Source organism: Malaclemys terrapin, chromosome 24 (assembly GCF_027887155.1).
Source record: "Malaclemys terrapin pileata isolate rMalTer1 chromosome 24, rMalTer1.hap1, whole genome shotgun sequence".
NCBI classification, from domain to species: Eukaryota; Metazoa; Chordata; order Testudines; family Emydidae; genus Malaclemys; species Malaclemys terrapin.
Genome location: NC_071528.1, coordinates 10,245,652 through 10,259,033, shown reverse-complemented (window position 1 = coordinate 10,259,033; position 13,382 = coordinate 10,245,652). Strand labels below are relative to the sequence as shown.

General features: G+C 44.7%; 1 protein-coding gene across 1 annotated transcript in view; it reads right to left on the bottom strand.

Moving 5' to 3' along the window:
* Positions 1–8,081: 8,081 nt before the first annotated feature.
* The window catches only part of KDM4B (lysine demethylase 4B), a 166,643-nt gene continuing 161,342 nt past the window's right edge, over positions 8,082–13,382 (bottom strand). Inside the window, exon 23 of the mRNA XM_054013446.1 lies at positions 8,082–11,103. Within this exon, the coding sequence (XP_053869421.1) occupies positions 10,918–11,103 (186 nt within the window). The 3' untranslated portion in view covers positions 8,082–10,917. The remainder of the gene's footprint in view (positions 11,104–13,382) is intronic.

The window sequence follows — 13,382 nt, the reverse complement described above, 5'->3', positions numbered from 1 at the left end:
GGAAGGAGCCTGGGTGTGAACTTGGAGGGCTGTTGGGTATGGGTGGGAAAAGTATGAAACAAGTTTTTGGGGGGCAGGGAGGAATTGTTAGGGAACTTCCCCCAGCAGATCCCAGTTGACCCCTAGCCTCTCCGATTCAGTCAGGCACATCTGCCCCGTCCCCATGTGTCTTTGCACCCCCTGTCCACGTGTCCTCTCCCCACCTCCACTCAGACACCCCCCCAAACCCCATATGACCCTGCATCCCCTTCCTGTATCTGTACCCTCTCCCCCATCTGTCTGTGCCCCCGCCCAGCCACTCCCTTGTCTCTGTGTGTCCCTGTACCCCCTCCTGGCCCCCATGTCTCTGTACCCCCAATCATCTACCCCATCCCCATGTGTCTGTGCACCCACCCAGCCATTCCCCTATCCCTGTGTCTCTGTACCCCCTCCCTGTCCCCATGTGTCTCTGTGCCCCCACTCAGCCACGCCCTGTCCCATGTAGTTCTGCACCGATTCCCCCATCACCATGTGGTCCTGCATCTCCCTCCCCCGTGACCCTATGCCTCCACTCCCATTTAGCCCCTGCCCCAGTCTGTCCTCCTCCACTAGCCCTTATGAGCCTATCTCCTGACCTGGCCTGCAGACGCTGCAAAGAAGGCAGGCTCTTTCTCCTCCCTAGCTGGCCAGGAGCTTCTGTTGTGTTCTATCACCAGTGTCCCCTCTGGTGGAAAAAAGGTGGAACTGTAGTAACATTTTGGGAGGTTTTTTTCTGTGCAAAAAATTAAAAATATGCATGGCTCATTAATTACGCATGCAGTAGCACAGAATTCCCCCAGGAGTAAATAGTTTTGGTTCCAAGTGGGATCCAAACCCAGAAGCAGCCTATTTTCCATTCCCAGGTCAGAAGCAGCTACACTAAAGGATTCTAATCTAGCAGAAAAGGCGGCATAACAAGAACCAATGGCTGGTGGCAGAAGCCAGACAAATTCAAATTAGACCCAAATTTATAACAGTGAGGGTGAATAACCACTGGAACAAACTACCAAAGTGCTGGATTCTCCATCTCTGGACGCCTTCCTGAAAGATATACTTTATCTAAACAAGTTATTGGGATTAATGAAGGGGTAATGGTGAAATTCAGTGGCCAGTGTTGTACTGTTCAGACTAGATTATCTAGAGTCTTTGTGGCCTTAACATAATCTATGAAAAATCTTACAACTGCTGTTCTTATCAAACTTCAGCCAAAATGGTGGGAAATGCATGGGAACAGCTGCGCTCATGAGATTTCCACCACTTGTGGTCAGAAATCTCATGTGAATGGTTTATGCCAGGTCACAGCACCTCTAAATCCCAGCTTCAAGTTGAGTCTTATACCTGAACCCCAGACTACACTGGACCCAGACGCATCGCTTCCTCGGCCTAGTCACGCTCCAAAAGCGCCAAACTGATGACATGGTAAGAGCGGCCCAAGAAAGAAGAGAGACAGCCCTTATCCCCAGGCAGGAAGTGAGGAGGCCTTAGGCTGTTTGGAGAATTTAAGCACAGCTTTCTTACCACCATCACCTCTTTAAAATATCCGTGAATCCTCCTGTCTCTAGGATCAAGTCAGGTTCTTTCTTTGCTGGCAGTTGTCTAGTGGGTGAATCTGTGCCTCTCCGCTGTGCTAATTGAGACAGAAAAAACGATTGCAGCACCCTGGCTTGTATCAAAAGTAACCAACCATTCTCCTCCAACCCATGAAGAGCTGCTGCGGGGTCGAGAGCCAGCTTGGCCACATGAGGAGGGCATATGTCCATTAATTGATTTTCAAACCACGAGGACGAGGTCACTCCTGCTATAGAAACAGCCTGGCCAGGAGACTGTTCGCTGGAGAGAGGCTGCCGCTCTGATATTCCAATATTAGCAGCAGGCATCTGAAATGACATGCCTAGGGCTGAAAGGTAAACCAAAGTCAGCGGCACACTGCCCTGCCCTGCCGCTGCTCAGCCCGATTCCTGTTCAGCCCATGGAAGAATGGGGTAACTATGGGTAGACTTACACAATGACCTGTACATTGGAGAATAAATTGCTGTTTCTGCTTCTCTAATCTTTAATAAAAAAAATTACCACTTTCTATTGGCACGTAACCAAAATAAACTCAGCAGGCAGTTCACTTTTCTTCCATCAGAGATGCGGAGTATTTCTAGCCCAACATTCCATTTGGGGCTAATTTCCCAATATCAGTTTACAGCTGGGGTGAGGGTACAGACAGGAACTTCAAGCTCTCATACGGTCTTCTACTGTGATCTAGGGCAATTTGCTTGCCCTTTCTGCCTCTGTTCTCCCTGTTCGTAAAGCAGGCATGAAATCGCTCACAGGGGTGTTGAGAGGAGTCATTTTTCTGCAGTGCTTTGAGGTGGAGAGTGCTAAGTATCACTCAAATCTCAGTGCTAGGCCCAATTAAGCAAGGTCCTCTGCTTAGGCTCTTGGCACTCTGCCCCATGTGCTATGCAGACAGAACTGTCAATTTATTCCAAGCACTACCCTGAGAACAACGGCATCTACAAAAAGTGCCTGGTAGGTAAGTATCAGCCACCGGGGTCCTCCAGGCATTCTACGGATGAACATGACCGGTGCTTTTGCAGGCCTGGAAGTGTGAAAACAATAGGCTTCCCAGGAGGTGGCAGTCAATACAGGGTGGTGAGATTGGAGACCGTACTTGCCCCCGAACCCTGACTGCAGCAGGTGCACCTCGCTGGGCCTTGTTGACAGTCTGTGAAACCAGTGTTCCCCACCTCCCTTTTGGAACAAACATGGCAAGTCTCCCCGACCCACTGGCATCTTAGCTGTGGGAGGACTACAGTAGCTTCTACTTTGACCCCAATACATTGCCAATACTAACCTAGTCACACATCTGTGCCTCCTCTCATCTCCAGCCCAAACAATCCTTCAGACACTTTATTACAGAGCGGTCTTGATTCTCCATTTGCCCTGCACCTTGCCCGTCATTTAAACCATTGCAAAGACCAGGCCATTTTCCCTTGGTATAAATGACTGCAAGAGGAGCAGGGCAATAGGATTAGGGGATTTTATTGTAGAAGTAGAGTGGAAAACGACTCAGCTCCAGTAAAAGAACCTGCTGGAGAAAGCCTTCATTTTTGCTTCCTCGCCCCCCAAAATTACCAAGTCATAGAGGAGATGTCTAAAGCAACACCCTGATGTGACACCATCACCTTTAATCCTCAATGGAATTATCCCTGGCATCGAGCAAACAGAAATACTTCATATTCCCTTGCCCCACAATGAGCAACTTTATCATTGTTTTAAAAAACACAATCATGTTGTAAGCAGAGCTACAGATTCCACATTCAGGAAAGAGGGAGGGAGAGGAAGTCTCTGAAGACCTGAATACACGGAAAAGTTGCACCAGTTTAACTTAAATCACTTATTAAACCTGTGCGAATGCTATTTCAGTTTAAGAGTGGCTTCCTGAGGTTTAGCTTAACCTGGTCAATTTAAGCTAAATTGAAACAAGTCACTCAAACCAAACCACACGGGGGATGTACTGGTTAAAAAGTTAAAAAAAAAAAATCACACCTTTATACACCAGTACAACTTACTCAGGTAGACAAGCCCCGAGATTCAATCCACAGGAGTATGGTTCTGTATTTCTTTTTATTCGTTCATGTATTTAGTGCTGGTGAAAGGTGCAGGATTGACGGCCCGGAGACTGAAATCCTATTAACTCAAGAGAAGAGGTAAAAACCCAGGCAAGAGCAGGGCAAGCCTCGCCTACAGATAAGCCTCAACCCTGCGATGGAGGGGACCAAATGCAAGAGTGGACTTGAGTGACAGTGTCTCATTCAGTCTTTAGCCTCTCTTGAGATCAGCAGCAGGAGGGAGCGTTTTGTGGCAATGGTTTTGAGTTATGGACTTTTGTCCTTGGGCAGCTGGAGTCCACCTCATTTCACACAGAGCATGGAATATCAGTGAGCTTTCAATCCCTACAGATCTGGGTGGGATTTGAACTAGTGGGTTAGACAGTTTTTCAGATCTATCTTTCATTCCTTAACCATGAAGCCTTCTAGTCCCCTTTCTTAGGCCACCCTCACATAGGAAAGAAAAAAATGAAGTGTTCTCTTGATTTTCATTTTTAATTGGATTCACCGTATTCATCTCCTCCAAATACCTGGAGGGCTGAATGGGGTAAAACAGCTAAAAAAAGCAGCTAGGGAGAGAGCAGATTGGAAATTTTTCAAGAAACACTGAATTTTGTAGTTAATTGTCTATTTGGATGAAAAATTCCACAAATTTGTGTCAAACTGTTTCACAACACAAACGGGGACAGCCTGATCTAGAAAATAAGATAAGAAGTTTCAATCTGTACTAAGTAGTAGCTCCCTTTAACTTTTTACGACATTGATTATATCATGGTTACTCTATAGCATAACGAGACATGGCTTGACATACAGCATGTTTAAACACAGGTTTAAAGCGTGATTTAAGTTAAACTGGTAGTGCAACATTTCAGCAAGCAGCTGGATCTCTAGCACAATCAGTTAGTGTGTTTGGCTGTTAACCGAAAGGCTGGGGGTCCAAACTCACTCAGGGACATGACTACATCTTTATAAGAGCAGTTAAGCGCTGGACCAGTCTTCCAAGGGAGGCTGTGGAATCCCCATCACCGGAGGTTGAAGAACAGGTTGGACAAATACCTGTCCCGGTTTTTCTAGGTTTACCTGGTCGTGCCTCAGCACAGGGGACCAGACTTGACTTCTCCAGGTCCCTTCCAGCCCTACATTTCTAGGATTCTCTCTCATGTCAGATTATGCACTACTACTACTGGCATGTCATGAAATGTAAAAATAATAAAAATAAAAAAAAACAAATTTTGTTCTGAAACAAAATTTAAAAAGTTTCCTCATAAATGAAGTTTTCAAAATTGATTTTTTGTTTTGGAATTTCCATTTTGCAGCAAATTTCAAAAACTTGTTTTGTTGTAATCTGAAATGAAAACAATTTCAAAAATGTCGACTTCCTGCAAAACAGAAACGCCAAGTTCCGACCTGCTCTAGTTCAATGCGTCCTTTGAAGCAGCAACATTGATGCAGAACACATACCAATGGCTGGAAAAAAGAGAAATGTAAAAACAAAATAACCCCAACTGATACATGTGCTATGAGAAACAGCTGAAGCATCTAGGAGCATCTGAGGTGGCCCTTTATAGATTCAGAGATTCCAAGGCCAGAACAGACCATTTTGATCATCTTCTCTGACCCCCTGTATAACAAGCCATAAAACTTCCCCAAAATAATTCCTAAAGCAGATCTTTTAGATAAACATCCAATCTTGATTTTAAAATTGCCAGTAATAGAGAATCCACCATGACTCTTGGTAAATTTTTCCCAGTCTGAATTTGTCTAGCTTCCAACTTCCAGCCATTGGACCATGCTATACCTTTCTCTGCTAGATTCAAGAGGCCATTATTAAATATTTGTTCCCCATGTAGATACTTACAGACCGTAATCAAATCACCCCTCACCCTTCTCTTTGTTTTCATCTACTCATCTCTTAAAAAGAGTGAGAGCATGGAACTACCGCCAAGTGAAAAGGAAAGCACTGGAGAGAGAGCATGGAAGCTGTACTGAAAATTCCCTCCGTGTTCAAAGATCCCAGTGCTGGAAGGCTGCAGGAAGATGGAAGAACTGATGGACAAGCTTTAAAATGGCGCAGATAAGCACTCAGACCTCTATGCTGGAGACCTGCGAGAACACACCCATGAGAGTCACTGTTTCAACTGGATCCAAAATACGATGAGAACACTCGTCTCATGGCACTTCCACATCTGGATCAAGTGAATCAAAAAAGTGAAGAGCTGATCAATGTGGTTAGAAGTTTGGACCATTTACCATCTTGATCGGAGAACTAGTCCATATGGTCCTAATAAAGGCCGTAGCGTTTTGACTTTGAGCATCAAGAGGCAATACATGTAAAGTATGTAGCAACGCATACTCCAACGGCATTGCTATTTTAACATGACGTTCCAAATTACTCACCTGCAAGAAAAGAATCCTCCTCTCATCCCTCACTGAGCTGCTGTGTCTTCTGTCAGACAGAGAAACTGAAGAGCTAAACATCTCTCTTCCTCCACTATTCCACCCTCCGGGCTTAGGGTGAAACTCCGTCTGGCAGTGTTGCAGCAAAAATAAGCAGCCTGTTCATTCCTGTCTTTTCAATGCTGCTAGAAATTATCACAGAACAGCTTTATTGTGCGTGTGACTATTTGTGACACGGACTCACAAAGGAAACTCCACCAGCTTTTACACTACAGGATTTAAGAGGTTCGCTCGTGAATACACCCCGCTAATCACAAGCCCCAAAACAGGAGCTGTACTTCTCTGAAACTACAATAGCAAAAGTGGTCTTCTTTAGGGCTTCAGATCTGGGAGGGAGCATAACAGATGGTTATCTGGCCAAAGACCATGTAATCTGGGTCCATCACTGACTGCATCCATGACAAGCACTCCACAGGGCAGGCCAGGGAAGGGCTTTGCAGTCTGTTCATCACACTGGTCCAGGCTGCCCGGCAACAGGAACCTGCGGAATACGTACTAACTCCAGCAAACAGATTGTCCCTGACTTGAGATGAGAGGGGAAGGAGTGGGAATTCCAGAGATTCGAGGAAATGGGACCGAGACAAATCGAGGAGATGGAAAGGTGTGTGTGGGGGAGGACAGGACAAAAAAGGACAGAGGAACATCTCCAGCTACCACAGCAATTCAGGTGCATGGGTAAGAAACATCCCAAATCCCCAGGGATATGACAGAGAGAGATTGGAAGAAGAGACTAATGAGGGGCATTCAACGGAAGACTCTCCACCCCACCCCAAATGGTGCTCAGAGACTGGAATGAAGGAATAGTGAATGAGAAGCTTAGCAGTATTCACACCTTATCCTCATGGTGCTCACATTGTGAGATGACATGGGATAGCACAGTTTTCTATTCAGCCCCACAGAATCTACCTCAGTGGGAGATTGCATAGGGAAAGGGCCTAGACTAGTGCCTAGACCCACAGAGTGTCAAGACTTGGGAAGGCTAGTGTGAAAATATCTACTCCATCCCAGCTCTATGATGCGCTGATAGGAAATGTTGATCTTTGTCTTTCTGATACTGATCCAAGGCTGCTGCTTGGAAACATTTTATTGGTCCTTAATGTGGCTTTATTGGCCCTTCACAAAGGGTTGCTGGTTATGGCAGGTCACAAGATAGTGGACCTTAAAATCACAGGACAAATTCTCGGCTAGTGACTGCAATGGAATTACACCAGCAGAGACTTTGGCTCTCACATCCTTCTCATGCCTCTGGATCAAATAATATGGTTTTATCAGACTACCTCGAGTAAAGCTAGGAAGCAGGTATTGGTGAGCTGAAATCTAAGGGATATTGCTTTCACATGATCTGAAGCATTAGTCACTAACTGTAGCAGTTTGTGAGATATCTCTATAAAACAATGTCAGAACTCAAGTGGGGGGAGGGGGAAAAGGGGTGGTGACAATCGAAAGGATGTGATTTTAAAAGGTTCATTATCTGTGTGGGTTCAGCATGCCTATCTAGCCATTACTGGGATGGCTAAAAGACAGATTTCCCTGTAAGATGTACCCACTGGTGGTTTACAAAAAAATCACAGAAATGTAGGATTGGAAGGGACCTCGATAGGTCAACTTATCCAGTCCCCTGCTCGAAGGCAGGACTAAATATTATCTAGACCATCCCTGTCAGGTGTTTGTTTAACCTCCTCTTAAAAACCTCTGACAGATTCCACAACCTCCCTATTTTGGGCCTTAAAAACTCTCACTGATCAGTAACTAACCAGTGCTTCTATGGCACTGATCTAACCATACCAAGTCCTGGACCTTGGATCATTGCAATTTCAATTCTGAACTGAGATGGGGGTGCAAGGGCAGAGCTCTTAGAGAAGGGGCAGACCACATTCCAATTCACCAACCTCAGCTTCTCATGACCGAGTTACTGGTCAGCTTTCACCAACCACTCTGACTTGGGAGATTTCTTCCCCTTCAGCACAGTAGCTTTTATTTAGAAATGAAGAGACTTCAACCTCCTAAAAATTGTAATTCTGAAGTGCTCAACAGCCTTTAATTCATTATGAACCTAGAGGCAGAGAAAAAAAATGCAAAAAAAATACATCACATCCTTAATCTAAGAGGGAAAAAAAAATCAATAATTTTATAGCACATAATCAGACACTTACAAATATATTTCACTGGGGGGGCGGGGAAGAAGTGTGCATTTCCTATTTCCTTTTCCATAGTCTGATGCACAGAAACCTTCAACATGGTCATTATAGATAAACTGCACAAGTCATTCCTGAACCAAAAGAGGGCTTTAAGAACAAACAAAACAGGAAAAACCCAGCAACAAAGAAGGGCATTCTACAGTTCCAGATTCACGTTTAAACATAACTCACCAGCTGAATATGGGGGTCAGGGAAACACTTTTTTTTTTTTTAACAATATAAATAGTATTTAAAAAGGTACTACATATGAATACAGTAATGGTGCTACTTCAGTCAGGACTTTAACATGCAGAGGAAATCCGTCCACTGCTCACAACCTCCCAACCCATCCCACCCTACACCTCCCTTTCCCTCCCCACTTCCAAAAAAAAAAAATCCTCTGCTGTTTAAATTCTCTTTCAATTGTTTTAAATATTTCTGTGGCCTGGCAACCATCCATTTTTTCTTTTATACAAGCAAATTATCCTTTAAATCGTGTTATAGCCAACAGGAGACACCTGTGCAGGAGTAATCGCTACACAGGTGCAGCAGCAAATAAAGGAAAGAGACTCCAACTAGGTTCTAATTCGTCTTCTATCCAAAATGACACAAACTGAGGCTTTTAAGAACCACGTCCTTTTTTCCTTAAAAAAAAAAGTACATTCTTCTTTTATAAATTCAGTCTAATGCTTTTTTGGAGACAGATTCATTTGGAGAAGTTGAAAACTTAAAATAAAAAAAATTAAAAATACAAAAAAACAAAAAAAGAGCAAAGCACCTCACAGCAGAGGCAGCAAGAAGTGAAGGGAATTCTAATTCCCCCAAGAAAGAACACTTCACTCCATTTCCATTCTCTGACTGGGACAGCTGAATATCCGTCCAGTCTCTTAAGATGCTAATTACCATGTTATCCCCCAAATGCTTCCCACTTACTCCCCTGAAGATATCTAAACACAGTCACTTTAAAAAAAAAAATTGACTGTATTACAAGGGGGCTTAAAAAGAGACTATTGTTCCTCCCTGCCCAGGAAGTTCAGGGACTCAAGTGAAAAAGATTGCTGAGGACGCGTTTCCTGGATAGCTTTGTCAACTCACAGGCAAAGACACAAAGGTGGGTTTGAATAGGTGCTGTACATGTGCCATGTCCCCGTTCCGCCACGCACACACTGTAGCAGCCTCATCTCCCTGCAGTTCTCCACGAAGTCGTCTTATTTCTCTTCACTTCAAACCTGATTCAAAGCCCTCTGAAGTCAGCGGGAGCCTCTTTCCACCAACTTAGATGGGTTTTGGATCAGGTCTTTTATGCAACACTGTTCCGTAACAGCTTTACAGCAGGAGCGGCTTACACAGCGTTCAGGTGGGAGCTGCCCGCTCAATATTTCAAGATTTGTTTCTGACTTTAATACTCATTTTAATACTCAGTGAACTGAGCCCAAACAAATGCAGGCTTTCATCCCGCTTCACCAGGAGCATCTCAAAGGCTGACTCCTTACCTAGGCAAAGGATGTCACAACAATCGAAGGCGTTTGGGGAATTTCTTCTTTAATGGGGGGAAGGAGGGGAAGAACATACACACACACCTCCAAGGCTTCTGTCGTGGAATGATTCGCACAACTGTAAGCGGCACAGCTCAAAGCCATGCCTAATAGAGAGCCAGAACAATCCCCTTGCACGCCACTGTCTGATAGGAAGGGGAGGGCAGCAACAGAATAATGCCTGCCAGAACTGTGAGGGGAGGAATCAAGTGGCATATCTGAATCGAAAGGCATGCACGCTGGAGGCCGCAGAGTCTAAGTGATTGCAAAGATGGGGAAGGAAAAGGGAAGGAAGAGGAGTAGAAGGAGCAAATAGCAATGGCTAGCCGTTTCTCCACTGGTTGCTCTTTGCTGATGACGGGGCAGAAATGCACACACCCACCATCTAATTCATTGACTGCAACAACATTCGGGTTATGAGACATTTCTTTCCCCCCTTCCCCAGGTTACAAAGAAAACATTGCTTTAAAAAACAACCCACGATGTCTGCTCTTGTTCTCTCTCCCCACTGCAGTGTTAAATTACATTTCAGTGGTGGGAAGGAGGGGAAAATGATTTTTTTTTTTTCCTGTTTTAAAGCAATGACCTAGAAAAAATTATTGGTGGAAATTGTTGCTTTCCTATTTTTTGTTTGTGTTTTTTTTTCTTAATAATGCTCATTTATAGAAAACGTCACAAAGGTGATTTATATGTACAGAAATCATGATTCCAAAGGCTGCTTCAGTAGTCAGTGAAATAGCACCTTTTAAAGACAAAAGAGTTTGATGTGGTTTAAAAATCTGAGTCATTTCATTTTTCATTCATTTTAACCCTTTCCAAACCTTAAAAAAAAAAAAAAAAAAAAAAAGGAGCCAATCACAAAGCTCCATTAGTACAAACTCTTCCGAAGTCTTCATGTGAAATGCTGTCTGAAGGGGTTTTGAGCTCCCTATTCTATTGGCCAGCAATGCAGCTGACAGAGTAGAGGTAGCCTGTAGCCAGACAGGATTTTCTTGCAGTCCAAACCAAGAGCAGAAGAAAGGAATTCACAGCAGGCTATTGCACGGGGCTGGCCTTTTGTTCCACAGTTTCCTGGTTATTTTTCCTCAGGGTTGAAAAGGGTTAATTTTTTATTATTATTAATCCTGGTTAAAACATGTTGCTCTGTGGTCCTGGCTGGTACTGCGTCTGCAGCAGGGTCTCCATGAAGGCCAAATAATCTGGGTTCTGTCCATAGTCCTCGGGACTCCTGGAATTCCCCACTCGGGGGCGCTTAGCCGCTTTCACTTCGTCTCCCGAAAACACTCCTTCCTGAGGGGCCCCAGTGCTGAGGGACTACAGGAGACAGGAAAGTACAATCATTAGAGGGGAAGATGCGCACGAGAGAAAGCGCACCTATTTAACAAAACTGGAGAAAGTGAACATTGTGTTACGTACATGCTAGAGAACCACTGAAGGCTGGAGAGTGCAGGGACTGGCTCAGAGGAACCCACTTGGCTTGTATGACCAAACTCAAAACCAACTTCAAGTCTGTTTCATTTCTGTAGCAGGTTCTCTTCCACTCTCTAACTCCTACTCACAAATCCTCTGCCACTGCAACCCTTCTCTGTCTGCTCAGGTTATTCATTCATCGTACAAAGCACGCTGGTAAAGGAAGCTTCTCTTACTTCCTTAGGCATAGGGGGGTCTGTTTGGGGAAGGGATTGTTGTAAGACGACATGACATAGCTTATACACTGCTTCTCACTCTCAAAGCAGACAGAAGGTTCTTGGTAAGCGTGGTTACTTCCTTCCTTCATCCAGCTGCTCTTTATTAGAGTACCTGGTATGTCACTCACACAGAACTCTTCCTAAAAATCTCTGGGAACAGGAGGTTTGCAGAAAGAATTAAGAGTTTCAAGTCAGATGTGAGTTATTCACCTTTCATGTGTGTGGGTGCGCACGAGAGAGAGTGTGCACAAAGGGGAGTGGATGTGTGTGTCAGTCACTCTGGAAATGTTACAAAGTTTGAAGGTCAGGATCCATCAAAAGTGACACCCCCACCCACCCTACCTCACCACTCAAATTCATCAGCTTTGCTGAAAGGCAGGGCTGCAGCCAGATACTAACAAAAATATTGTCTAAATAAGGACTGACTATCTCTGTTCACCTGATAAAAGCAAACGCAAGCAGCTCCTCTGCCCCCAGAACAAAAGTAAATTACACACAGCATAGTTAATCTGTGGAATTCATTGCCACAAGATGTCGGAGACCAGAGGATTCAAAGAAGGATGAGATATCTATATGGATAATGACAAAATCTAGAGTTACATTAGAGATGATAAAAGCATTTTATAAGGCACTAAAAATCCCTTCAATATTTCATGGCATAAACTAACCTATAACCAATTGGAGAAGTTTCTTCTTAATCCCCATAGGTCAGGGGTGGCCCACCTGTGGCTCCGGAGCCACATGCGGCTCTTCAGAAGTTAATATGCGGCTCCTTGTACAGGCACCGACTCCGGGGCTGGAGCTACAGGCGCCAACTTTCCAATGTACCGGGGGGTGCTCACTGCTCAACCCCTGGCTCTGCCCCCACTCCACCCCTTCCCGCCCTCTCCCCGGAGCCTGCTGTAGCGCTCCTCTCCCTCCCCCTCCGAGCCTCCTGCACACCATGAAACAGCAGATTGGGAGGCATGGGGAAGGAGGGAGTGGTGCTGATCGGCGGGGCTGCCAGTTGGGGGGAGAGCTGATGGGGGGCTGCTTACATATTACTGTGGCTCTTTGACAATGTACATTGGTAAATTCTGGTCCTTGCCCATAGGTAGTTTATTCCACATAAATGTCCATTACAGGGTTATTTCATTTTAATTTATTTATTTTATGTGCAACTTCAAGCATCTGTTAGTGGCCACAGACAGTGTTAGTGGTCAGACAGACTAGGGATGGCAGTTCCTATATTCTTTTTGTCTTTATCATGCAACAGTTGACATCACAGGCATCTAGAACAAAGCAAGCAGCTGTATGTGCTTCATTGCTCTGGGCATCTGATCTCACACTCTTGCTGGAGTGGATGGCTTTAAAAGTTAAAAGCAGCATCAGGTTGGGGGGGGGGGGGGACGGACACTCTTGAGCCACAGATTCCAATCTTAGTAAGATCAACTCAGCCCCTCCTATTTTCTAGATCGACTAATTCAGCCACAGTTCACTGCATGGAACTATGCCTACACTATGGGGTGCGATTCCCCCACTTGTGCACACACACTCACGCTTACTCTCATCCAGATAGCATGAGTGTAAATAGTTGTGTAGCTGCAGTAGCACAGGTAATATGTTGTGCGAGTATATATACGAGGAGGGCGAATCACACCACTAGCTCATAGTGTAGACATAGACTATATGTTGGTCTTTAAGAGGAAGCTTAAAAAAAATAGGGTCCTCTGTGTTCCATGGGATTTTTAATATCTTTTGGAAGTTTTTTTATTCCAGTATCATTGGCCAAAATTTCCAAGACACCACTGGGCTGCAGGTCAGTTCACCTGACCATTATCCTCTCACCCCGCAGGTGGCTACATTTCAGTGGTGGAGTTTGTAACTGGTATCCTACCGGATGCAAGGCACTTTACTGAACACAAG